Source organism: Furipterus horrens, unplaced genomic scaffold (assembly GCF_987537825.1).
Source record: "Furipterus horrens unplaced genomic scaffold, mFurHor1.1.pri manual_scaffold_11, whole genome shotgun sequence".
NCBI lineage: Eukaryota > Metazoa > Chordata > Mammalia > Chiroptera > Furipteridae > Furipterus > Furipterus horrens.
This window is the reverse complement of record NW_028327181.1, coordinates 54,277,344-54,305,030: the sequence shown is the minus strand read 5'-3', so window position 1 is coordinate 54,305,030 and position 27,687 is coordinate 54,277,344. Positions and strand designations below refer to the sequence as shown.

The following is a 27,687-nucleotide window of genomic DNA, read 5'->3' as shown; positions in this document are numbered from 1 at the left end:
AGAGAGGGAGAAAGAAAGTGAGAGAAACATCAATGATCAGTTGCCTCTCACATGCCCCCAACTGGGAACCAGCCTTCAACCCAGTCATGTGCCCTGACTGGGAATTGAACCAGCAACTCTTCACTCTGCAGGACAATGCTCAAGCAACTGAACCATGCCAGTCAGGGCACTTTTATTTTATTATTATTATTTTTTAATCCTTACCGAGAATACATTTATTGATTTTTTTTAGAGAAAGAGTAAGGGAGACAGAGAAACATCTATCAGTTGTCTCCTGTACACACCCCAACCCACAGCCTAGGTACATGCCTTGACCAGGGATCAAACCAGCAACCTTTTGGCATACAGGACGATGTTCCAACCAACTGAGCCACCAGGCCAGGGCACAAGGGAAGTTTTTAAAGTTCTATTTAAAGTCTGCCAAGACTTCCTACTCCTCTTAAGATGACATAGGGACACTCTTACTCTTGACTGCAAGAAGATGATTTGACTCTTCCAGGATCTTCTTGGTCTCCTACAGTGGTCTTTTAAGTTTCTGAAACTCCCCCAAGCACCTTTCTGCCAGGGCCTTCACAAGTCCTGTTTCTCTGCATGGAACACCCCAGTCTCTACTCATCATCTGGCCAACTCCTGCTGCTTAAAATCTTTGCTTAAATGTTCCTTTCTCAGATGAGTGTTTTCCTGATCCCTTCAATTAGGTCAAATCCTTCATCACACCATCAGGGTGCTCTGAATCATCATAGTTACAATTCCAGTATTTAGTTTATTGTTTAATGTCCATCTTCCTCCCTTCTTAGACTATAAACTCTAGGAGGGTAGGGACCACGTCCCTAGCCTAGTGCCCAGCCCAGAGCAGTTAATCAATATTCATATAGTCAACAAATGTAACATGATAAGTGCTACAAAAGGGCTAAGTATGAAATGCCTCAGGAACACCGAAACCCAGGCTGGGGAGATCAAGAGAGGCTTTTTGTTAAGGCCTCATCTCAAACTGAGACCTGAAGGACAAGGTGAGGTAGCCAAGCGAAGAGGAAGAAGAGGGTAAAGAGAAAGAATAAATGGCATAAACAGCACACAGTGTAGGGGGAGACAGTGTGGAAAGCGCAGCAGCAGACATGCAGCACAGTAAAGCTAAGAGGAGATGAGAGGCCTGCGAAGGGTAGGCAATTTCAGATATTAAGGCCAGACCATGTAAAACAGGTTAAGATTTTTTTTTTAATTGAGAGCTAATCCACATACATACTATAAAATTCACTTTTAAAGTACACAATTCAGGGTCAAGGATTTTATAAGAATGGCATGATCAGGTTTGCATTTTGAAAGGTTACTTGACTATATAATGTCAAGAGAAAATGGATTGCAGGGGAGGAAAAGGGAGAGGAATAAAGTGGAGACAGACTGAGGCCACTGTGGAAGCCCAGAGAGGTGAAGGTAGCCGGAACTAAGTTAGTGGCAGTGGGGATCAGGGAGTATGAACTGAGGGTGTAAAAGAATTGTACAACTCAATACCTGACCAGGAGGGGTCTGGGGCAGCAGGAGCAGTCGGTGATGGCACCCAAGTTTTCTGGTCTGCGTAACTGAGAAGATGAGCTCACTGATGGAGAGGGGGAATGCTGGAGGAGGAATCTGATTGGAGAGGAAGATGATCTATTTTTAGTTAGCTGTATGAAGTAACTTCAGGGCATGCAAATACAGAAGTCCAGATCTCACTGGGTGTATGGGACTAGCTCCTGAAGAGAGCTCTGGGCTAGAGTTATAAGCACAGGAAGTATCAGGAGAGTAACTATTGCTGAAGTTGAGGATAAGAACACCCTACCTAAGGAAGGGGAGAAGGAGGACACTCAGAAGGAAAAGCCAAAGCGGTGAGAGAGACCCCAGGTAAATGGTGCCATGGAAGCCAGAGAGACGATATTTGAGAGGAGGGAGTGGTAAATAGTGTGAAATGTTACAGAGCTCAAATAAGATAAGGACTTGAGTTTCTGTGATTTAGCAAACAGCTAAATGGTGGTATAGTATAGTAGTTGGATGAGATATGAATGGGATAGTCACAGGTGAAATCCAACTGGCTTTGTAACCATGCACAGAATACTTTCCTTCCTTTAGATTCCATTTAACCATAAAATATAGATAACAGAAGTACAATTTCATTAAAGACAACAGGCATGAACCAGGTCATGGTAACTTAAAAAGAAGCAATCTCCAGTGTTGTTGAGAAGATTAAAATAAGATATGGGAAAACGCCCAGGAGCATAAAAGGTCCTTGGCACACAAAATTTTTAGTTTTCTTTCCCTCTCCTTGTGCTAGTCACTCTTTATTTATTTTTTAAGATTTTATTTATTTAGTTTTAGACAGAGGGGAAGGGAGGAAGAAAGACAGGGAGAGAAACATTAATGTGTGAGAGATACATAGATTGGCTGCCTCTCGCAAACCCCCAACTGGGCACCTGCCCTGCAACCCAGGCATGTGCCGACTGGGAATCGAACTGGCGACCTTTTGGTTCACAGGCTGGCGCTCAATCTACTGAGCCACACCAGCCAGGGCAGCCACTGTTTATTTAGTAATGACTTCTTCCCTTGGGATTTCCTGAGATTCGGCATTATTCAGTATCTAGGTAACATCTATCATGATTAGAAAGTCAGTAGACCGTATCTGTGACTAGCATTTGGTTTCCGACCTAACAGCAGTGTTTGTGCCTCCATTAGGAAAATTATTTGCACCCAGTAAAATGTTTGTCCCATATCATGCTGGAGTTTCATTTATTTATATAAAGCAGGGGAAAGCAAGGAAATGGGACAATTCTCGGTAGCAAGAGTAACCAAAGTCCACACTTCGCTTCTTTGGTTTTAGGTGCTATTCACAATGGGTCATGAATGTTCTCTCCTTGCAGTCGTCCTAAGTGAACCTCCCTGAGTTGAGAAACGACTAACAGTAAACGTGATTGTTTAGAGTAATAACTACCAATTAGTGAGGGCCTTCTAGCTAGCACTTTATGTAAGTTAGTTCACATTAACCTTACAACAATATAAGGCAGGCATTAATATCCCTGTTTTAAAGACGAGGGAACTGAGACTTGAGGGATAGGTAGTCCGCCAGGGTCACCATTGTAAGTGACAGGACTTGGATTCCAGGTGCTACCAGACTCCAAATCTCAAACTCTTTCTCTAATGGAGGGAGTGGATAACTTCACTATTTGGCTCTGGAATACATTTTAGGAGTTACACAATTTTGAAATATAGAATCTTTTTAAAAACTTAGTTGATTTTAACTTACTAATCATAACTAATTTAGTCTGACATGAAAATGACTCCTTGTCCAGAGAGCTAGATGGTGAAAGGCCCAGGAGCGAGCAGAGGCACAGGGGAAGCCAGCGTGGGCTAGCGTTCACCGTGGTAAAACCAGGACTTGAAGGACAGTTCATCGGCTGGGGAGGGTGTCAGGGCAATTCTGCTGAGACAACTGGGGCTTGACAATAGGTGGAAAGCAAGGCATCTCTATCTGGCCAGTCAACGGAAGACTTTTAAGAAATTGTTACAAGTCAATGTCAAAATGTCTGGTGTTTGCCAGACATGGAATGGGGAGGAAGGTTTCTGGTCAGGAAGTGGGGGACAGGACTGAGTCAGGTACCAGTTTTCAGTAAATGAGGGGAATGATCAGAAGGTAAGCAGATGACAGTGAGGAAGAGGAGCGGAGGGGCACGCAGCCAGACTGCAGGAGCCTTTTCACACAGATGGGGCAATCTGGAAGCAACCCTGGAGATAAAGAAATTCCCTCAAGTATGTGGTCTGTTTCCAGGTTTATTTTCCACATTATTTTAAACTCTATTTGGGACTACCCAATTTTATGAACAAATGTTTGATACTATCTCCAACTATCCCTTTCTATATACTTTTAAAGTTAATTTTAAAACTTACTTTTCGTTATTATAGAAAATGTGCTCTTCACAGAAAGTTCCATAGATACAAAACAAAAATCATTGCTATCACTCAGCAGAAACCACTATTAACATTCGAACCACTTCCTTTTAGTATTTTCCTACATTGTTGCGATAATACTACATATATTTTATATCATTTTATGCGATTAAAATTAAATCATAAGTATTTCCTCATGTCATTTTATCAATGTGGCAAAAGGTTAATAATCAGATCGATAATCTAGGTGAAGATTTTATATATGGGTATTCATTGTAGTCTTTCAACTTTTCTGTAGGTTTGAAATTTTTTTAAATTAAGAAGTTACAGGTGGGGGAGAGAAATGGGGGAAAAATGGGATGGGACAACTGTAATTGAAAATTCAAAAAAAAAAAAAAAATGAAGTTACAGGTGGAAAGGGAAATAATCTCAAAGAAAAAGAAGGGAATGACAACACAGCCAGGAGACTGGCTGGGTGGGAGCAGCAGAGGAATGTGAAATATGGAAGATCATCTGAGGCTTTAAAGATCTTACTACTGTTATATTTATTAAACCAGATGATGGATACATGTGTTCATTTTAATATTCTTTGTGGTTGATCTATGCCATATATATTCTTTTGAACCTATTAAATAGTTCTCAATAGAGAAAAAATTTAGTTAAAAACCTCCGTGTTGACCATTTTAATGGTTTCTCATAATCTTTGTTTTTTTTAACATTGTTTTAATCAAGTAATGTAGCTGTTTCAAACAGGAAATTTAAGACAGTTGAATAGGGCAAAGTGAAGGGCAATTCCATTAGGATAGCCTCTGTGAATAAAATTCTTAGGTGAGTTTTGAATCTATTGGAAGTTTGGCACCAGACAGAACACAAGTCTAAGCCAAAATTTTCTCTTTAGTGTTTACAAGCCCTGAACATCTTTTCCATCAGTTAAAAAAGAAAGAAAACCAACCTTTATAACAGAACATCATTAGCTTGACATCGGATATACAAAATATAGGAATATAACTTGGCCTAGGCCACCAATACCTCCTATAGAATTTCAAATAATAAAAGCAAACTGGCCTGCCGCAAACAATTTGAAACCTAGGTGAGATGAGAATTTGCAAAAACCTCTTTTCTTTGGTGTGACAAAGCACGTTCCCTCCAGGTATAGGGCTTCTGCTTCACTTGCTTCAAAATATATCAAAAAGCAGCTGGAGACCAATTCACCCCTCTCCAGTATCTCATAATCTTTTATTACTATGTAACTTTCTCACCCAAACTAGCTGCCAAACTGTTTGCAGTCTTTTTTTTTTTTTTTTTTAAGGTTTTGTTTATTCTTAGAGAGAGGGAAAGGGAGGGAGGGAGAGAGAGAAACATTATTGTGAGAGAGAAGCATCGACTGGTTGCCTCTTGTATGCGCCCTGACCAGGGACTGAACCCACAACCCAGGCGTGTGCCCTGACCTGGAATCAAACCAGTGACCTTCTGCTTTGCAGGACAACACTCAACCAACTGAGCCACGCCAGTCAGGTTAGCAGTCTTTTTTTTAAAAAATTGAGATATAATTCATACACCATAAAGTTCACCACCTTGAAGTGTATAACTTAGGAATTTTTAGTTAGTTTACCAGGCTGGGCAGCTATCACCAACACTTACTTCCAGAATATTTCATCACTGCAAAAACAAACCCCATACCTATCCCCTCTCCCCGCACCCCTGGCAACCAATGATCTATTTTCTCTCTCTAAATGTATTCTGGACCTTCCATGAAAATGGAACCACACAATATGTGGTCTTTTATGTCTAGTTTCTTTCAATTAACATGATGTTTTCGAGGTCCATCCATGTTGTAGCACGTATCAAAAACTTCATTCTTTCTATGGTTGAATTGTATGGGTACAGTATTTTTGTTTATCCATTCCTTAGTTGATGGACATTTGTTTCCACTTTTGAGTTTTTATGAATAACGCTCCTATGAGATTCATATACAAACAAGTTTTTGTGTGGACAAGTTTCAATTCTCTTGGGTATGTACACTTAGAAGTGAAATTGCTGGGTCATATGTAACTCTATATTTAATTTTTGAGGAACTGTCAGTTGGTACTCTTCTTGACCTCCATGAAGCACCTAGCATCAGTGATTACACCTTCCCTCTGGAACTATCTTCTTGCTTTACCACAGTAACATTATCTGGTGTACCTACCACCCTAACAATTTCCACTTTTTTCTTTGGCTTCTCTTCTCTCCCCTCCATTCTTTGAAGTTCCCCCAACGTTCTGGCCTCTACTCATCACTTGATATACTAACAATTCTTACCCTTTAAAGAGGAACCAACACCTACTTGTAACTTTCTATCATGAACTTAACCACTCTAGTCAGACGAGGTCCACATACTACTTGCTAAGTACTTTCTTACTCAACCTGGACTGCGCTTCTTTCTCCTCTTCACTATATAAATCTTAGTTTTGGGAGGCCAATTTCAAATACAACTTCATATGAAAGTTCCTCAGGTTCCTCTTCCCCCAAGATCTCCCTTCTCTGAATGCCCAGATTTTACAGTCAATAACAATCATCACTTCCACATATCATTAAAGGACTTTTTTTGTGTTTATGTCTGATTTCAAAGTGTCTCTCCACCTAGCTAATCCCTTGGTCACTAGAAAATTTTCAAGTCACTTTAAAAGATGCACAATGAAAAAAATTGCCTTCTTGGTGGTGACAACTACAGGTTCTTGTGTATTCTTCCAGGAATATTCTGTAGACATTCATATTTGTTTTCTTCTATCAACAGTTCTATATTACATAGCTCTTCTGTGCCTTTCCTTTTGTCCCCTCATATGTTAGTTTTTAAACTAGAACTTCACTAATGTTTTCAAAAGTGTAACTACATTACATCTGCAGATTGTACTTTGATTACATATTTTTCTCCTCAAAGAGCTAGATATTAATGAGGAATCATTCCTTTGCAGAAATTGTACTACTTTTTGTCTCATTTAGCTTCGTTTGTTAATATAATCATGAGGTTAAATTTGTTTACACAAATAATGAATACTTTCTCATTATAAAAATTCAGAATTATTAATTAAGCAAACTATTTCCCTTGACTATTCTTTCCCCAAAGTAAACCACTGTTACCAGTTTGGTATGTGTATCTCCAGAACTTTTTATTTTAGTTTTTCTTTTGTTTGCTTTATTTTTATGTCCAGAGATTTTTTTTAAAAATTTTCTTTATTGACTTGAGAAATTTGTTGTTGTTCCACTTATTTATGCATTAATTGGTTTATTCTTGTATGTGCCCTGACTGGGATCAAACCCACCACCTTGGTGTATTGGGATGATGCTCTAACCAACTAAGCTATCTGGCCAGGGCTATGTCCAGAATTTTTGAAGGCATTTATATACATATAAATGTATCTGTAGAAATATATAGTATTGTCTTTAGCTTCTCTGAACACAAATTAACTAAATAATATGTACAGGGTTAGGCAAAAGTAGGTTTATAGTTGTGAAGAGCAAAACAAGAATTTATTCTTGTATTAATATTTATCAATTATTGTATTATTTTGCATATGAACAAATGTAAATCTACTTTTGCCCCACCATGTACTGCTTCACAGCTTGCTTTTTTCCATTCAACATAATAGAGACTCTTACCATGAGGATGTAACTTTTTCTTTTTTTAGTATATTTAATTGATTATGTTGTTACAATTGTCCCAACTTCTTTTCCCTTTGCTCCCCTCTAATACCCCCTTTCCCTCCAACAAGCCCACTCCCCTTAGTTCATGTCTGTGAGTCATGCATACAAGTTCTTTGGCTTCACCCTTTCCTATATTATTCTTAACTTCCCCCTGTCTATTTTGTACCAACCAATTATGCTTCTTAATCCCTGCACCATTTCCCCATTTCTCCCCCTTCCCCCTCCCAGCTGATAACCCTCCAAAGGATCCCCATACCTATGATTCTGTTCCTACTCTGGTTTGCTTAGCTGGATTTTGTTTTTATTTGTTAGATTCAGTTGTTGATAGTTGTGAGTTTGTTGTCATTTTAATGTTCGTAGTTTGATCTTCTTTTTCTTAAATAAGTCCCTTTAACATTTCATGGAATAAAGGCTTGATGATGATGAACTCCTTTAGCTTTACCTTGTATGGGAAGCACTTTATCTTCCCTTCCATTCTAAATGATAGCTTTGCTGGATAGAGTAACCTTGGTTGTAGGTCCTTGCTTTTCATCACATTAAATACTTCTTGCCAGTCCCTTATTGCCTGCAAAGTTTCTTTTGAGAAATCAGCTGACAGTCTTATAGGCACCCCTTTGTAGGTAACACTCTTCTTTTCTCTTGCTACTTTTAAGATTCTCTCTTTTTTTAACCTTTGGCATTTTAATTATGATGTGTCTTGGTGTGGTCCACTTTGTGTCCACCTTGTTTGGGACTCTCTGTGCTTCCTGGACTTGCATGTCTATTTCCTTCGCCAAATTTGGGAGGTTTTTCTTCCTTATTTTTTCACATAAGCTTTCAATTTCTCGCTCTTCCTCTTCTTCTGGCACCCCTATGATTCGGATGTTGGCACGTTTAAAGTTGTCCCAGAGGTTCCTAAGCCTCTCCTCATTTCTTGCATTTCTTGTTTCCTCATTCTGTACTGGTTGATTGTTTTTTTCTTCCTTACGTTCCAAATCATTGATTTGAACCCTGGTTTCTTTCTCTTCACCATTGGCTTTGTGTGGATTTTCTTTTGTTTCACTTAACGTAGCCTTCACTTCTTCCCTTATGCGTTTGCCATACTTAAGCATGTCTTTCAAGTTTGTGAGCATCTTTAACACCAGTGGTTTGAACTCTACATCTGTTAGGTTGGCTATCTTCTCATCTGTTAGGTTGGCTATCTCCTCGTCGCTTAGTTCTCCCACTGGAACCTTGATCTGTTCCCTCTTTTGGGTCATACTTCTCTGTCTCCTCATCTTAATAGGCTCGCATGTTTGTTTACCTCTGTGTCTTAGGTAGAGCTGTCGCACCTGTTATGTTGTAAGGGGCAGAACCTTAGGTATTCGTCAGTACAGGGCAACAGGTTTTACCACGTTGTGGCACTGTATGTGGGGGAGGAGTCTAAGAGGGAACAATGCCACTTGCTGAGGACTTGTCCCTTTTCCAGGCCCTTCTCCCACTTCCCATATGGGCCTGGCACTCCTCTAGTTGCTACCCTGGCCGTCGTTCCTGGAGTGGGTGGGTCTGCAGACATTCTAGGACCTTGGGGGCCCTTTAAACAAGCGGACTCTGCTGAGACCAGCAGTTTCTTCCTCTGCCCCAACCCCCACTTGTTTTCACAGTCAAGAGGCAATGAGGCTTTATTTTTCCCTGGCGCTGGAACTGTGAGCTGTGCAGTCTGGTCTGGTGCTGGGAGCGCTCCCCAGGTGTCCCTTCTTACTTTCTAAAACATGTGACTGTGCTTTCCACCAGTTTCCCGCTGCCACCGCCGCTGCCACCACCACACTGCGTCCTCTCTGCCCCGCTCCACCCCTCCTACCTGTCTGGATGAATATTTCTTCTTTATATCTTTGTTTGCTGGACTTCCATGCAGCTTGATTTTCTGGACCGTCTGGTTGTCTCGAGTTTTGAGGTAGTTGTTTCCTTCTTAGTTGTGGAGGGAGACACAGCGTGTCTATCTAGGCCTCCATCTTTGCGGGAAGTTGTAACTTTTTCCTAATTGCTATGCAGATTACTTAGCTGTTCCTTACTGTTGAAGATTTAGGGTGTTTCCAAGTTTTTGCTATTACAATGTTGTAATGAACATCTTTGTACAAGTCACCTTATGTGCACAAGTGTGATGACTGTTTCTCTAGGGTAGATGGTAAGAAGTGGAACTCTGTTAGAAATCATGTAAGTTTAAAAGTGTACTAGATACTATTAAATTGTCCATTGCCAGTTCTGTAGTATAGTTGTTATAGGTAGTAAGTTATGTATGTGACCATCAATTTCACATATTAGTTTCTTAAAACTCTAGGAATCCCATGGACTTAGAAGTTATTTAGTATATCATAGAAATATACATTGGAAAATATAAGTTCAAATCTTGGTCTATCTCTAACAACTAACTTATCTTAGCAATCCTTTCAACATCTAGGCCCCAGTTTCTGTACCTACAAAATTAAAGTGACATTTCTTATAATATGGTTCCTAAACCATTGGTAGCATGCAAAATCCTTTTATTTTTATAATTTTTATTTTAATAATTATTTGTATTTTAAAATAAATTACAAAAAATATAATTACCCTATCAAATCAAGGATTTATGAATATTATTTCTTAGTATTATAAAATATACTCTTTAAAGAACATTCATCTAAGTTAAAGTGAACTGACAAAGAAAAAGAGTATGCATATAATAGTATACAGTGGGTATGTAAATATGGCAAATCATACATATATGAAGAATTAAAGTTTCTTCTTTCCTGAAATCAAGAAGTTGTTAGATTAAAGCAGTAGATCCCAGACTTTCGTATTTCAATGACTAGTTCAACATAAAAAAAATAAAGTTAGTGATCAACATGGAGTTGCTGACTTTTTTTGTGCTACGAACATTAACAACAAAGCCTGCCCCCGGCCGGTGGCTCCATTGGTAGGAGCATGTCCCGCTATGCCAAGGTTGCTGTCTGATCGCTGTCAGGGCACATGTAAGAATCAACCAATGAATGCATAAATAAGTGGAACAACAAATCAATGCTTCTCCCTCCCTCCCTTCCTCTCTCTAAAAGCAATAATAAATGAATTTTAAAAGGAACAACAAAACCCAAACTTATACCAATCACCATTATTTAATAAAAAAGATTTAAAATGTTTTGTCACTATAAAAGTACATGTATGTTCTGTTAAAATTGTACAGAAATATCAAAAGTCATTTTCTTGCTCCTTCTCTCTATAATCTATCATGGGCATCCTTTCATACAGATCTACCTCATTTTTAAAAAGGACATTTTTAACTAATATAGTGTTAGATATATAAGCATGTATATATATTGATATATATTTATTACATGTAAATACAGTATATTCAATATTTGCTCTATATAAAAATATTTATAAGACATACATACTCTCAGAACAAAGAATAGACCTTACCACGAAAGGAAGGTGGCAGCCTTACTTAGCCATTTTGGGAACCATTCGCTTAGATGACCTTCCATCTCTAATTCCATGATATTCTTAGCATTTACATGCTTTTCATTATTGTCACTAACCTGTTTATTTAAAAAAGACAACTAGGAATCTCTTTAACATCTCCTTGGGTAGAAAATTATAGACTGCACAGTGCTTTTTCAATTCTTCAATCTGCTGTGTTGCATGAGTGCATGTCTGTGCTCTGTTAATCATTCTCACTGGTTCCTTACATCAGGGTTTTACCCTGGGGTCCACAGACTTCAGGGAGTTCATGACACCATGAAAACATATGTGGCATTTTGTATACAGTGGTACCTCAGTACTTGTCGTTTATTTGTTTGGGAACTTGTGACGAGTGCCGAAACTGACCAGCACCAAACAAACAATGAGTGATGAAGCATTCTTTCTTGTGGGGCGGCGTCATGACTCCTGCAAGTTCTAGCAAGTGTGGCAAGTCCTGAGCAGGCACTGAGGGCTGAAACATTTTTTTCTCATCAAAAAATGTTGACGAGTACAGGGTTTGATGAGTACGAAGGTATGACTATATTTTCTGTTTTTCTGGGGGAAGGATTTATGACTTCCTATAATCCAAAAAATGTGAGAAACTATTGCTTTGGGTATGCTTCTTGCTTTTGTTTTATATAAATAATTCTATTATTATTGGCTTTGAAGTCCCTTATAATGGTTTTCCTTGGTGGGGGCATGCATCTAATTTTTGTTTTACATTTGACAGCCGCATGCTTTAGTTCCTTGTTCTCACCTTAATGGTCTTTTCATTAAAAACAAAAAAATTTTCCTCTAATATGGTTGTTTAATTATTTATTTTATTTTATTTTTTTGAAGCACAGGGAGATAGCAAAAAGCATAGAGTGGTACCCACATTGAAACTGACAGGGAAGGGAGATAAGCAGCTAGAGAAAGCGAGACCCACAGGCACAGACAAAAGGCCTAGGGACAGACAGAACAGACAAGTAAAAGAAATACAGAGGAACCTGGAGACAGAGAGAGACACAAGAATGGAGAAGACAGAGAAGAAAGGCAGAAAAACAGGTTGGCAAGAAAAGAAAGGAGCTGACTCGCAGAAAGGCAGGCAAGATCACTGAGAGGAAAAGGAACAGACAAACAGAAAGGAGCGGAGAGAGAGAAGGAAGCAGAAAAAGGAAGAAAACAATAAGGAAAGAAAGGAGACAAAGTGATAACAATGTTTCCTACTACCCAGTGCTTTATGATTTACAAAGTGCTATGACATACATTATTGTAGGCAGGGAGAATCCAGCAGACATATGGGGTGATGGAGGGGTAAAGGCCAATCAGACAGAAGAGAAGGAAGGTGGCCAATCAGAAAGAGAGGCTAGAATGGAGCCCAAGACATAGTTAAGAGGAAAGAAAACCAAGAAAAGACAAGTGAGAGAGGGAAAGACAGGAGAAACACAGAGATGGAGGCTGAAATCATTACATTCAGGAATATAGGCAGTAAAAAAAGCAGAAATGAAAGAACAGAGCACTGTGTATAAAAGTATTATCATCACCTTTCTGGAGAGACTTAGAGCGGCTGAATCTTCATTTCTCCCAACCAGTTATAATACCTCCCAGGTGGCATGTGAGCAGAATCAAAGGAAGGATGAAAAGGGAGAAAAGTTTTAGTAAGAAGTGGAGTTTTTTAGACTAGGAGGAAGACAAACTTCTTGGACAGGCCTAGGTCAACAACCAAAGGGTGCTGCTGAACCTAAAAGAATCTAGATTCCTATATTTTTAGAGAATTCATATAGATGTAGGAAAGGAAAAGCGGGCCTGTATCTGCTCTATGTGCACATAAGCTCAGCTTACAAACTATCTGTACTTACTAAATTGTGCCTATGTTTGTAAGGTATTTTTTAGTACCACCAGTGCTTTTCTCAATTAACACGTGCTTCAGAGGTGGACTCTCATCAAGACAACTTATTATGCAGAATAGGAGATCAGGAGAGAGCCAGCCTGTCCTAAGTGCTCCTCGGGTACTGGTAGTAAAAGCCCACAACTAGAAACCAGTCAGTCAAAAAGACAAGTGCCATAAAGTAGACTCAAAAAGACAAGAAGCAAGAGGTGGTAAGCCCGGTGCAGTAGGAAGGAGCACTCACAAACAGTGGAAGAAGCACTGAGCAGAACTAGGGGAGAAGTGGGAATGAGTGCAGCACAAAGCAAGCAGACGTGAATATGTAGACTCTTGGCTGGAACAAAACCCAAGAAGTGTGAAGTAGTGACCAACTCTGAAGGGAGAAGCTAAGGGCTGGGGGAGAGAAATAGCAAGGGAGGCTTACTCTTCACAGAACGCTTTTAGTACTTAAAACATTTTGTACCATGTGTATGTACTATCTATTTAAAAGCTGATTAAAAAATAAGAAGAAAAACAAAAGCAAGCCAATATGTGGACAGCAGCACCAGCCAGGCAGAGACAGCAAAAAGGCAGGACGACAAGGCAAGACTGGGAAAATGACAAAAAGACTTAGGCAGGCAGACTGAGGAACCAGAAAGAAAAAAAGAAAAAGACAAGTGAAATGCAGATGAGCAGTAAGAGAAGGCAAGGTAAGAGACATGGCAAGGAGGCAGCTAAGACTTTGGGGCAAGGGGTTCACTCAGAGGTTTGGGGTAGATAGCCCATCACTGTGGACGGGGTGTTGAAAAAGGGGAAGCCAAGGGAGAAAAAGCTGACAGGAAGACCGATGAAAAAGATATACACATGAAACATGGAATAGCAGCAAGCAAGTCAGGTAGATAGGCAAGAAGACAGACATAAAAGGAGGCAAGGAAAAATCATGAACTTAAGTGGCAGAAATAAGAGGAACAAGAAAAATGGTAAGATAAGAGACAAACCAAGACAGGGAACCATGGCAAGGCCTGGAAGGTAGACAAACCAAGGCTAAAAAAATGATAGAGACAGGCAGGCGGGGAGACAGATGGCTGGAGAGAGAGTGGTGGGCAAACAGCCAGAGAAGCAGACAGACAACCAGGGAGAGAAAGAGGCTGGCAGCCAGTCAGGGAGGAGCAGACCGGCAGGCAGGCAGACAGACACCATAATAGGAGTAAGCAGGTAGAGAGACAGGCGGAAACAAGGATAGAAGAAGAAAAATCCAGAAGTCAGTAGGGAGAGAAGGGAGCAGGAGAAGCAGGCAGGCAGAGGAGATGGACAAGAAGAAGAATCAGGCAAATTAACAGATCTATATGCAAAGCACACTCGCAAGGATGATGAATGTTTGTACAGGGATGCGCAAGCCACCTTCAGCCACCTCCACCTGCAGCTCATGGCACATGTGGCAGGCAGGCAGAGGCACTCAGCACAGAGGGAGAGGGCATAGAGGCAGAGAGACTGGTGCACATGTGTAGGGTTGTCAACAGGCACGTGGGGACACTTCCTAGACACACACACAGGGGCCAGAAAAAGGGGGAGTGAGGTACACATGAAGAAGAGGCACATGCAGTCAGCACCTAGAAGACAGAAGTAAACAGAAAGACAGATACGGATAGGTACTTAGAGGTGAAAGAGGCTGATGAGTGAAAAATAGTCTCAGTGAAAAATAAAGACATACAGATATGCCTATATACAGAAAAAGGGAATGCCCAGATGGACTAGGAGGAAGAGACTGAGAAAGAGGACAGAATACAATTAAATGGAAGAGGGACAGAAGTTACTCATACAGGAACAGTATGGGAGCAGAGGCAGGAGAATTCCAAAGGCCAGGTTAAGGAAAAGATGGAAATCAATGCACAATAAAGTACATTAGTGTGTGTTTGCGTGCACACATGCGCGCACGAAGTGGGGGGCCGTGTGCATGGCACATTGATAAAGAACATTTCAACCTCCTAAGCAAAAATCTGCAGAGTGTTCCACGTCACTAATACTTTCTGGTTGCTGCCTACCTACCCCACCCGCCTAAGGTGCTCCCGAACACTGCAGAGGGTGCTGGGTGGCTGGCAGCTACACTTAAGAGGTAGAGAAATAACCCAGGAAAGAAATGATTCTATAGCCAGAGGATGGGAGGAAGCAAGGGAAGGGGCAAAATGAGATCAAAAGAATAGGAGGAAACTAGAGTAACAAAAGGGTGACAAGAACAAAAAAGGGTAGAACTGAGCTATTCACCCTCCTTTGCTAGCTTTGCTCAAATGGCAAATTTTATTTTTACGGCTTCTCTGATCAAGCCTCTGGATGAGAAGGCTACTTTTGGACTCCTTTTCAACCTTCCATTTGATTCCTGGTACCACTTTTAAGGTAAACACTGGGTCCAATTGGAAATCAAGGGTGTGAATCAGATGAAAATGTGAGTACCATCCCCTACCTCTTTCTTTTTTTTGGTTCCAGTGACTTTTCTCTTTCATGGTACCTCAGTTTCTTCCACTTTACACTGTTGGAGATCATGGAGGAAGGGAAATACACTGAAATAGGAGAAAAGAGAAAATCATTTCACCATCTTCAGACTTGACTCTGTCCCCTTTATTCTAAAAATCTGTGTTATTTACCCCTAAATTAACTTCCCAAGTCAGATGAATTTTATATTCAAGCAGCTGGGGAAGGGAAGAGCAAGATAAAGGAGAAAAGAATGAAGATAAAATATACAATTATTAATCGCTGAAAAGGCTGGGCAAAGGGGAGAATCAAACATGGACTCCTTTGAAAAAAACTCAATCATTGTATCTATTCATATCTCTCTCCCAAAAGTCACTAGGATTTCTACCACTTTTTTAAAGAAAGAAAGAAAGAAAAATCCAGTATCACTTCTCACTTAAAAGATACGTACACAATTAAATGCGTTTTGATTTCAATGAGGTATGTAGAAACAGTTATATATAAACATATATTTCATCTTTTTCCTTTTCAATGCCTGAAGGGGAAAAAAACCTTCACATCAAACCACTCCCTTCTGAAGTATTCAGAAAAAAAAAAGGCGCTTTTCTTTAGAGAAGGGAGGTGGTGAGGAAGAGACTAGTAAAGAAAAGAAAAAAATTAAATGTAGTTGGACTAGTATCTAACTAGTTAACCTTTAACAATTTATGCTGATGTCAGACTGAGCATGAGTACTGATTAATGCCCCCCCTCAAATATTTTTTATAAGGGGGAGTTAGTCACAGCAGCCATTTTTGTTTTATGCAGAAATCTTTCATGCCCCCCCACCCGCGCGCGCGCACAGGCGCACACACACACACACACACACACACACACACAGTACACAAGGAAAATATCTCTATTAATAATCTGTGCACTAATCAGTTATGAAAAAAAGGAGAAATTTGTGGGTTTCTGGGTAGAGGTTTGGAGATGGGGGTGTAACAGGGAGGAGAATGGGGTGGGGGTGAAAAATGAAATATTAAGCCAGCCATTTTGTTTTAAAAGGGGATTTTCCCCCCTCTCCCTTTCTTCATGGAGGGGGTGGCGGTGCTGGAGGGGGGGTTGTTTTAAAAATAATTTCAAGGCGGCCATCTTAGTGCCTCAGCTCTGAGAAATATTTCTGAGCGCCCCCCTCAGAATTTAAATATATTTAAAGTAACGGAGAGGGGGGCAGAGAGAAGTCGAAAACTTTTATATATATATATATTTTTTAATCCCCTTTTCTTGTTCTCTTGGAAGGAGAGAAGGGGGAAAAAAGTCTCTCCTCAATTTTTTCCAAGAAAAATTTTGGGGGTGGTTTGGCCCCCCTCCTCAGACAACAGCCCCGAGGGTGGGAGTTTTGGAGGGGGGTGGCCCGTGGGTTTGGGGGGCTGGGGGAGGCTGAGAGGAGGAGGAGGACGCCGCCGCCGAGAAGGAGGAGGAGGAGGAGGAGGAGGAGGAGGAGGAGGTGGTGGTAGCGGTGGGGGAGGCGGGCGGGCGGTGGGTGGGGGGGTGGTGGGGGGGCCAGAGCCACAGGATGGCTTCCCCTCTGAGGGACGAGGAGGAGGAGGAGGAGGAGATGGTGGTGTCGGAGGAGGAAGAAGAGGAGGAAGAAGAGGGCGACGAGGAGGAGGAGGAGGTGGAGGCGGCCGACGATGACTACGAGGACGACGACGAGGGAATACTCGGGCGCGGGCCGGGCCACGACCGGGGCCGCGACCGCCACAGCCCCCCCGACTGCCACCTCTTCCCGCCGCCGCCGCCCCCGCCGCCCCCGCCGCCGCCCCCGCCGCCAGGTAAGCGGCCGCCCCGACTCACCCCCCAACCCCAGCCCGAGTGGGAGCCGCGGGCGCGCGAGGCCGGGTGGGGGCGAGGCACCCACCGCGCGGCCGAACCGAGGCGAATCTGGGCCGCGTAACGCCGTCTCGGGCCCGTTGCCCGCGGCAGTTCGGGCGGTCCGAGCGTCCCGGCGGGCAGCGGCGGCCACGGGGCCGGGCCTCCTCCCCGCCCCGCTGCACCCCTCCCCCGCGGCCACCGCCGCCGCTGCCGCCCCGGCTGGAGAGCGCTGGGCGCGAGCTGCGCGCGCGGACCGGGCCACTCGGTCGCGGCTTTCGGGGGAGGAGGAGGAGGAGATTTTTTTTTTTTACCCTCGGCGGGGAGGGGGTAGGCAGGAAACGGCCAAAGCGAAGCCAGGGCCCCCTCCCTGGTCGAACTAGGGACCGCGGAGACCCTGGCGGCCGGACGGCGGCGTGGGGGAGGGGCGCGTGGGGGAGGGGCGGCCGCGCGGGCACCCCTCGGGCTCCGGCCCGGGTGGCGTTGAACTGGATGAAGTGGGGTTTCCGTGTGTGGAGCAGATCGTGGCCCTAACCCTCTCCCCTCAGGAGTCAGGAAGGCTGTGAGGGCAGTGTCCACCGGGCCCCCACCTGCAAGGACCTCTGTGCCCGCCAACTCAGGGGCGTGCGGTGGGGGGGAGGGGTCGTGTGAATGTTTCTGGGCGGCTGAGGACCAGGGGCAGGTGGTGGCCACACTCCACGCAGACCACTTCCTGGAATCACTTGCTGCTACCCCTACTCCCCACAACTCGTCATAGGGAGAGCAGGCACCTAGAGTTCGGGAAACTAGATGCCCCCAGTTCCACCTCCTTTATCTCTCCTTTGCTCTGGGCTCTTTTGTGTCAAGTGCGCCTCCCCCCTCCACCCCCTATGACCCTGTCAGTCTAGGGTGGCCGAGCTGTCCAGCTGTGACTCTCACGTGGCTGCCATTCACTGTCAGTCACTCTCACTGAAACCACCCACACCCTGACCACTTCGGGGGGTGTAAACTGCCCACCCAGCTGTTCTGCAGCTTGACCATCACTCAACACTCCTCCCCCGGGGATGACAAGTCACCGGCACGCTCTGGGCAGTTCCTCCAGTTGTGGAGGGAACAGAACGCTGCCTCGCACCAGGGGCCCAGCAATGGTCCCACTCAGACCACCCTCCTAGTGAAGTTCTTTCTAGTCTTCTTTAGGACAGGCGAGCATCTTTAGGGTGTTCACACCGTCTGCTTGGGTAACGAAAGGGGATATCTACACTTAAAGCCTGTTGGGTGCCATGCAGCACGAATGCACCAAACTTCAAAACGTCTAACGTCATGTTCTTTGTAAAACTGTCATATTGATCTGTGTGGCTTATCTGACAGACGTTCTTTAAAGGAGTGGGGGGGGGTGCTTTATTAGGAGGGCAGGAGGATGTGTTTCTGATGGAAATAGGATAAAGCCCCCACCACCACCACCGGGTTTCTCCGAAAAAAAGGGAAAAGTTTTCAGAAAGTTATGCCAGTGGACCTATTGAATTGCTGGAGGGGAAAAGGAATAAAGAATTGTGGGGAGGGAGGGTGCCAGGAAAACAGCTTGAGGGACTAAAAAGAGGGAAAGAAGGGGTGTCGGGTTATGTTAGGGGATTGGCAGCTGTCACCTATTTGCAATTGGAACTTGGAATGTGGTCTTTGGGTGTATTTGATCCCAGATTTAGGAATGTGAGAGAGGGGCACGAGAGAATCTGTGGCTGAGATGGGTCTTTGTGTCGGCACTCCCTCCCCTTTCCCTCTTTGCGCTCTGAATAGACCAGAGGAAATGTCAAATGTTTTTAAAATTCTGTATTTGAAGTGAAAACCCACGTCCTGTCTCCCAGGGCAGTTTTATCTCCCTTTCAGCCCTCCAAGTCAAATGAGCGGCCCAGATACACCCCCTTAGAAGACTTTCTGAGGTAAAACTTTGGGAGAATATTTTTAGTCTGTTCATTATTTGTAACCCTAAGTGTGAGCTAAATAACCCTTCTCTAAGGAAATTTGCTCGGGCTGCCCTCCCTCGTCCTTTTATAGAATATGAATTTGTGTGCATTAGAGGTTTCTATTGTTTTTCATTCTGACTGCTTTGATTCTCACCATTTTGTTTTACATTCTTACCCAAGACCAGTTTTATCCCTTCCCCCCTCTCCAGTCTCCTTACATTGTTAAACGTTTAAAATAATAGCGGTCGTATTGATGGGGGAAGGGAGCAGGAAGCCCAAAACTCATTTCTTCTCCCTCCCCCTTCTGGCAAGTCTAGAGAAATAATATAACATAATATATAGATGTGATTCCTTGGGGGTGGGGGTGGGGAATGATTGTGGGTGGTGCGGAAAATTCTGGTAGTTTCTTTGCAAAAGGTCTGAAGATACAAACCCACCCCCTGCGTGCAGTACGCATGTGCAGCAGACCTATTATGGTGGTTCGTTGTGGGGGAGGGAGGGGAATTTGAGAAAAAAATAAATATATGTGTGAGAGATTGATGGTGAGATTAGAAGAAGAGGGGCGGGCGGGAGGCGAGGCTTGCCGCGAGACTCCTCCCGCTTTCTCTGGCCGCCAGGCTCCGCCTCCCGCTCCTCGCCCGCCCTCCTCCCGCGCAGTCTTCCCGAGATCCGAGCGGGGGCTGTGGGAGCGTCTGGGCTCCAGGCCAGCATTGAGTGGCTGGTGAGACTGAGGTTGGGATTTAGATTTGCCTTATTGCCCTCCCTTTCCTTTCCTCGCCATTCTACTTAGCCTCTTCCACCACCGTCGTCTCCCCAACTTCGGAAACCTGCTGGGGTGGGGAGTGCATTTAACTGGCTATGAGGTCCCAGGCTTGTGCCCCGCCCCCAGCTGGTGGTGACCCAGGCGGTTTCCCTCATGCTTAGCCAGTTGGCGTGCTCTTGCCACTCTCCGGGCAGCTCGGTTTCCATGTTCACCATAATCTAAGCCCCTGGGGTTAGGGAGAGCTGACTGCTGGTGCACTGCGTCTTACTTCCTATTTCCTATTACTGTTTTCACTCCACCCCCCCCCATTTGGGGGGGTTTGCTTTCTTCAGCCACCCGCCCCCCTCCCAGAGTGTCTCCCTGCAGAAGACACAGGGTGCAGCAGTTATGAAAAGAAGTAGCTTTGAAGGGATTCTGAGGCAATGGAAACTGAGGCCCACGGCGTTAATTGTGGCTAAGTTTCCCTTGGCTGTTGTGGGAGGAAGGATTGTGTGTCCTAGAGCAAGGGGCTGGGCCAAGCCCAGGCTTCCCCTCCTTCACAGCCACAGCAAGACAGGTCTGGCTGGTTCGTCTAGTGCCTGCTACCGGAGGGAAGCCAGTCAGGGCTCCATGTCTGTGTGGCATCGGTGTCTTCCTCTGCATGGAGTAACTCTGCCTCCTAAGTCTCCACAGACTGGCAGGACACATGGGAAATGGGGCAGTGGGGACACCAGGGAAGAACCAGCCCGACCTCTCTGAAAGACATTTGGGGAGAAAGTCAGGAACCTAGGCGGCTGAACGCAGGTACAGGCTGTCCTCGGTTTGTGCTCATCAGTCTGAGGGTACGCGTGTGCATTTGAGAACACATATGCAGGATGTGTCTTGTCTCTATCTTTGTCTGGGTCTCCCGTACTGTTTATATATGAATGGTCAGGACGTCTGGAACTAAATTTGGAAACGAAGGTGAGGCCAGGGGACAAAGGATAGGGCCCCAGAGTTACCAAAGGGGGCAGGGATATAGAAATAGATTTGAAGGCAAATTCCAGGCTACTTGGGAGGAGGATAATTAGGTAATTGTGGAGACTTCCTACTGTTGGATTAGAGTGTGATGAAGGAGCCAGACACTGTGCTCCTGTGGGCCAGAAGTGACAATGACCAGCTGAGGATTTCTTTTCCTCCAGGGCTGTGTTGGGGTGACAGGAGGCTGGGTGATCATCTGCAGAAATATAGAGGCCTCCCTCTCCACAAAAAAGGATGTCAGGGCCCCACAGTGTTAGTGTGAGAACCCAGGTGTCCACCTTTGGCTCTCCCTTCTCAGCATCTGGCTTAGGGAGCTGCCAGCTTGTGTCTCCCCACTCCAAGTGTTGGGGTCAGGCCAGGCCAGCAGCTGGGCATGGCTTCCCCAGTTCCTGGGCAGGATGCCAGCTGGCTAAGTGAGGTTTGGGAAGGCAGGAGGAGCCCTGGCGGCGACTGAAAGGACCTGCCACCGTCAGAGCTCATGACCCAGAGCCTGGTCCCTTGTTAGTAGGAGGAGAGAGAAGGGAGTGGTTTGGCTGCTCTTTCCTTCTGACCCCTGACCTCCCATTGAGAACCAGAGCGTCCCACAGTACTTGAAAGAGACTCTCTGTTTACAACCAGTGAAGGGAGTCAAGGTTTGGAGGGGTTAATGCTGGAGTTCCTAGAGAGTAGGAAGTAGGAACTGAGGAAGTAAGAAGGGTGAGGTTGAGGGGCTGCCTAGACTGAGAACCTGGAAGCTTAGGTTTTTGGCGCTCTCTGCTCCAAAGATAAGGATGACATTCGCCTGCTGCCTTCAGCATTGGGTGTGAAGAAGAGAAAACGAGGACCCAAGAAGCAGAAGGAGAACAAGCCAGGAAAACCCCGAAAACGCAAGAAGCTTGTAAGTGTTAAGGATTCCTGTCTCCACAGTAAGGCTCAGGAGACCCATTCCCAGAGACCTAATTTTTTTCTGGTCCTGATTACTTGGGGGAGGGGGGGATCCTGAAGTCAGGGAAGCCTGACTTCGCCTCCCCACTCTTGCTGGCCTATATCTCATGTATCACTCACTACAATCTAGTAAAGAGCCCAGTTTTCTATGTGACTTGCCTTAGCAGAATAGAGAAGCAGTTAAAAGGACAGGCTGTGGAGGTAGACTGCATGAATTTGGAGCCCAGCAGTACTCTGTCTTCTTGGGCAATTTATTTAGCTCTCTGTGCCTCAGTTTCCTCATGCACGCACACAGACACAAAAGTGGGTTAAAATTAGTTACTGTCATAGGATTGTTGTGAAGATTAAAGGAGATAATATGTGTTGTGCTAAGAACAGTTCTGGCACATGGTAGGGCTGAAGAAATGTTATTTTTATTTCTCTCCCTTAGGACAGTGAAGAGGAATTTGGCTCTGAGCGAGATGAGTACCGGGAGAAGTCAGAGAGTGGAGGCAGCGAATATGGAACTGGACCAGGTCGGAAGCGGAGACGGAAGCACCGAGAAAAAAAGGAGAAGAAGACAAAACGGCGGAAAAAGGGGGAGGGAGATGGGGGGCAAAAGGTGAGTAGGATTACGGAGTAAGGGGGAGAAATCAATATTAAAGACAGGCATGAGGAGGGAGAGCCCCCAGCTGGGGGTGGTTGCTAGGTGGAGAGGCTTTAATAGGTGAGTGGAGGGGATTGGGCTGGAGAATGGCACATGAAGCAGAAGGCCCAGGGCAGCTGGTGGGTAGGTAGGGGAGCTATGGTGGGGGGTGGGCTAGGACAGGAATTGGAGAAGCACCCACCTCACTGAAGCCTGGTCTCTCCCAGCAGGTAGAACAGAAGTCATCAGCAACTCTGCTTCTGACCTGGGGCCTGGAGGATGTGGAGCATGTGTTCTCTGAGGAGGATTACCACACACTTACCAACTACAAAGCCTTTAGCCAGTTCATGAGGTGCGACGGGACCAGAGCGTCCTCAAGAGCAGACACTGTTTATCTAGGGGAGGCCTTGGTCCCTCTGGAATCTGATAAAAGCTAAGAAACTGATACCCAGAGAAATTCACAGCACATACACACAAAACCCCACATGTAATTTTGGCGAATTCCTGGACTTCTAAGGCTCCAAAGACCCCAGTCAGGAACCCTTCATGGTTGGTGGGGGCATGTCCTAATTCCAGCACCAGGTTAGAAAATGCTCTAGTGACAAAACAGAGTGAGGACTGATAGCCCTTCTTGCTCCAAGAGTTGCAGTTTCCCCTGTATGACTTCTCCGTAAACTGGGGCAGAGAGATAACATCAGCTTTCCCAATTTTCTTTGCTGAGTTCTCAAGTCCTCTGCCCCCACCTTATGCCCCAGTAATAATGGAGGATGCATTGCTAGCATCAGGACCCGAGCTTCAATGGCTCCCAAGTAAATATAAAATAGCAGAGACGCCTCTTAGGGATCAGGCACGTTAGCATAGCAGTTCAGTGCTCTGGAGGCAGCCTTCTGCGGTTCAGGTCCTGGCATCATCTTGGGCAAGTCACTTCTTTACTCTTTGGTTTCACAGCTGTAAAATAGGGATATCACGGTATGTACCTCATAGGGGTCCTGTGGGGATTTGATGGGATGATGAATGGAAAGCCCAGTACAGTCAGCACCTGGCTCCTAGGGAGCACCCGGTCCTGGTAGCTGCCATTAGTACTATTGTCTCGCCTGCCTCACTGCTAAAGACAGCGCTTTTGTCGGCACCATGGTCACCCATGTCCCCACAGGAGCCTGTCACCCCACTGCAGAGGACGGTGGCGGGGCCCATCAGACTCCGCCCGGTGGGATCCTTCATCGGGGCCCATGGGACTTGTTAGAAAATAGCAACTCATAGTATTATTGTGAGAATGAAATAAGATAATGTATATGAAAGTATTTTATGAACCACAAAGTAGTAGTCAAAACTAAAGTATTTTCATTGATGTCGTTTTTATCATTTTTAATTTTCTGTACATTTAAATTTTATTTTGCTTTTTCTTGAAATACATTCTTTTAACCTTTTTTTCTTTTCAAAAACTTTTCAAACTGATGTTATTCTTTTTTTAAGATTTTACTTATTTTTAGAGAGAGGGGAAGGGAGGGAGGGAGAGAGGAACACCAATGTGTGAGAAAAGCATTGACTGGTTGCCTGTTGCACACCCTCAACAGGGGACCTGACCTGCAACCCAGGCATGTCCCCTGACCGGGAATCGAACCGGTGACCTTTCGGCCTGTGGGACAACATCCAACCCTCTGAGCCACACCAGTCAGGGCTGATGTTATTCTTAATAGGACATATTTTCACCACTCAGGAATCCTAGCTTGTACATAGACTTAATTGATGAGGGGAAATGGCAGTATTCCCAGACCATCTGTGAAGGGTCTGAATCTTCTGCTTCTATATTTATAGGCCCCTAATTGCTAAGAAGAATCCTAAGATCCCAATGTCTAAGATGATGACCATCCTTGGGGCCAAGTGGAGAGAGTTCAGTGCCAATAACCCCTTCAAGGGGTCAGCAGCAGCTGTGGCGGCGGCAGCGGCTGCAGCAGCCGCAGCTGTAGCTGAGCAGGTGTCGGCTGCTGTCTCATCAGCCACCCCTATAGCACCTTCCGGATCCCCTGCCCTTCCACCCCTACCTGCTGCTGATGTTCAGCCCCCACCCATCCGAAGAGCCAAAACCAAAGAGGGCAAAGGTAAGAAAGCGTCTTCTTTGAACAACTGTCACATCCCCCCCCCAAAAAACGCATGTTCTCAAATTATAGTCTAGGTCTCTTGTCTTCTCAGTCCTGATTGTTGCAGGAGAAATGCTTTCCAGGATGGGGCCTCAGTGAAACCATAACCCATGAGAGGAGTCCCGAGGCCCTTGTGACCTCCGTTATCCTAAGATGTTATGACCTCTGCTTTTCCGCCCTTGTTTCCACTCCCCATTCAGGTCCAGGCCATAAGAGGCGGAGTAAGAGCCCCCGAGTGCCCGATGGACGCAAGAAGCTTCGGGGAAAGAAGATGGCACCACTCAAAATCAAACTAGGGCTTTTGGGTGGCAAGAGGAAGAAAGGAGGCTCAGTGAGTAGCCCCTCCCTGTTCACTATACACCTGGGGTGGGAGGATCAAGGGCTGGGCCTTCAGACACAGGGGTTCATGAGGGTAGCTGGAGCGGGAGCCAGGGACCAGGGGAGGGGAATGGAATCAGGTCAACCTCCCTGACAGCCGTGGGCTACGGGTAGTACGTTTTTCAGAGTGACGAGGGCCCCGAACCAGAGGCTGAGGAGTCAGACTTGGACAGTGGCAGTGTCCACAGTGCCTCAGGCCGGCCTGATGGCCCTGTCCGCACCAAGAAACTAAAGAGAGGCCGGCCAGGAAGGAAGAAGAAGAAGGGTAAGGGGTGTCAGCCATACGTTATCCTGTCAGTTTGCTTTCCTCTCATTCCTTCGTTGTCTTCCTTATTTTCAATTTTGACTACTTTATTCAACCCTTCTCTCTCTCCTTCCCCAACCCCTCTTTCTTTCTCTCTGTTCCTTTGTCTCCACTGGGGTATATGACAGTCCTGGGCTGTCCTGCAGTGGCCGGGGAGGAGGAGGTTGATGGCTACGAGACGGATCACCAGGATTACTGTGAGGTGTGCCAGCAGGGTGGGGAAATTATTCTGTGCGACACCTGCCCTCGTGCCTACCACCTCGTCTGCCTTGATCCTGAGCTTGACCGGGCTCCTGAGGGCAAATGGAGCTGCCCCCACTGTGTGAGTACCTGGTGCCAGCATCTCATGGCCCTCAGGAACCCCCTGTCTGTTTCCTTAGTCTCAGTCATCCTCTTCCTATGCCCAGGTGCCTGGGCTTCCCAGTAACATGTTTAAGTGACCAGGATTCCAGTTTGTTTCTCTCCTTATCCCTTTGCCTCCCCAAATCAACATTTTTGAAACAAAGATGTCCTGTTCCTTTGTTCCCACCAGTCTTTTGTCTTTGCCTCTAGCTTCCAGTCTCACTCCTGTTTCCTTTCTTCTGTCTGTCTGTGTCTGTCCTTGGCTTTCCAGGAGAAGGAGGGGGTACAGTGGGAGGCCAAGGAGGAGGAGGAGGAATATGAAGAGGAGGGAGAGGAAGAAGGGGAGAAGGAGGAAGAAGATGATCACATGGAGTACTGCCGTGTGTGCAAGGATGGTGGGGAGCTCTTGTGCTGTGACGCTTGCATCTCCTCCTACCACATTCATTGTCTGAACCCACCCCTGCCTGACATCCCCAACGGTGAATGGCTGTGTCCCCGATGCACAGTGAGTGTACCCATCTCTCAGTGTTTACTGTCAGCCCTGACTCCTTCCCCATCTCTGGGTCCCAGATGTTTAGCTCTTTCTCTACTCTCCCCCACACAACTGTTGATTCCCTGGTAAAACTCCTGATGGGCTCTTTCTGCCTCTTTCTTTCCTCTTCCTTGTGTGTGTCCATCCCATAGTGCCCCGTGCTGAAAGGCCGTGTGCAGAAGATCCTGCATTGGCGGTGGGGGGAGCCACCGGTGGCAATGCCAGCACCCCAACAGGCAGATGGGAATCCAGATGCCCCACCTCCTCGTCCTCTGCAAGGCAGATCAGAGCGAGAGTTCTTTGTCAAGTGGGTAGGACTATCCTACTGGCACTGCTCCTGGGCCAAGGAACTTCAGGTACCAGGGCCTCTTCTTCCCCGCTCTCCTGTGACCCCATTTGCTGCCATTCTCACTGTCTCTCACCCCTCTGTTTTCTGTTCTTTCATGTACACTGACTTTGCTTTCCCTCATTCTGGCCTCCCTCCGGTCCTCTCACCATACCTGCTTCCTTAGTTGGCATATGTGGTGCTTTTGGTCTCTAGTCCCATCTCTCTCTCAGTCTTTGTTAGATTTTTTCCCTTAGATATAATGTAGTCTTCCTTCCATCTCTTCCCTTATCTAACTTTAACCGTGTTTTACCTATACTCTCAATCTTAATAAACCTATTCCGTGCTTCCTTTTGCTTATTGCCTCCCTGCCCACTTCCTGACTCTCCTGCCTCTTTCAAGGTATTCTCCTGCTTTGACTTGAATTTATTATGTGGCTCATCCCACCTCTTTGATAGCTCCCTTTCCCATGCCACTTCCCCTGGGGGCTTCTTCCCACTTCCCTTTGTTCTCTGGCAGTGGGATTATCCCTCTCCCCCCACTTCCTCTGTGCCCCACCAGCTGGAAATCTTCCACTTGGTAATGTACCGAAACTACCAACGGAAGAATGACATGGATGAGCCCCCACCCCTGGACTACGGCTCTGGTGAGGATGATGGGAAGAGTGACAAGCGCAAGGTGAAAGACCCGCACTACGCCGAGATGGAGGAGAAGTACTACCGTTTTGGCATCAAGCCGGAGTGGATGACTGTCCACCGCATCATCAACCACAGGTGGATCGTGGCCCGGGGGGAGGCCTTGATCCTGGGCTCTGCCATGCTCCTTGTCACAGTTATAGCCCCATGCTAGGAATTCGTTAGCTACCCAAATAATTGATCTGTCTGAGTGACTCCTGCGGCAGCTCCAGCCCTTTTGGCCTTGTGTCCTCTATGGGGATGAGAGAAACCAGGAGCAAAGTCCAGCCCAGCACTGACTCTCTTGTCACCGCGGCCTTTACTCTCTTAATAGCATAAGAAATGACACCTGAGTCTGGGTATCAGGGTACGACAGCAAAACATGAAAAATACAATTCACTCAGACCAGTGTTTCTAGTATTTCTTTCTTCATGGTACTTATCACTGCCAGATGCTATAGTATATGTTTATTTTCTTATTTCATTGCTGTCTTCCCCAGTAGAATATGAGCTCCATGAGAACAGGGTCATT

At 45.4% G+C, this 27,687-nt stretch overlaps 1 protein-coding gene and 1 long non-coding RNA gene across 16 annotated transcripts in view; one reads left to right on the top strand and one right to left on the bottom strand.

Moving 5' to 3' along the window:
• LOC149997655 (uncharacterized) lies at positions 1–17,389 on the bottom strand. Its single transcript, XR_016507264.1, has 3 exons — positions 17,265–17,389; positions 15,357–15,453; positions 1–1,626 (listed from the first exon to the last, which is right to left on the bottom strand). It is a non-coding gene; the product is annotated as an uncharacterized LOC149997655 (long non-coding RNA).
• The window catches only part of CHD3 (chromodomain helicase DNA binding protein 3), a 25,157-nt gene continuing 14,381 nt past the window's right edge, over positions 16,912–27,687 (top strand). For 7 of the 15 annotated variants that reach the window (XM_090257857.1, XM_090257853.1, XM_090257852.1 and 4 more), the window contains exons 1-11: positions 16,912–17,178; positions 21,679–21,791; positions 22,269–22,439; positions 22,691–22,815; positions 24,279–24,562; positions 24,802–24,932; positions 25,094–25,244; positions 25,412–25,605; positions 25,897–26,130; positions 26,310–26,513; positions 27,044–27,255. In XM_090257857.1, coding sequence (XP_090113983.1) covers positions 16,920–17,178; positions 21,679–21,791; positions 22,269–22,439; positions 22,691–22,815; positions 24,279–24,562; positions 24,802–24,932; positions 25,094–25,244; positions 25,412–25,605; positions 25,897–26,130; positions 26,310–26,513; positions 27,044–27,255 — 2,078 coding nt within the window. In that variant the 5' untranslated portion in view covers positions 16,912–16,919. The remainder of the gene's footprint in view (positions 17,179–21,678; positions 21,792–22,268; positions 22,440–22,690; positions 22,816–24,278; positions 24,563–24,801; positions 24,933–25,093; positions 25,245–25,411; positions 25,606–25,896; positions 26,131–26,309; positions 26,514–27,043; positions 27,256–27,687) is intronic. The other 8 variants (XM_090257855.1, XM_090257865.1, XM_090257863.1 and 5 more) reach the window with 4 other exon arrangements.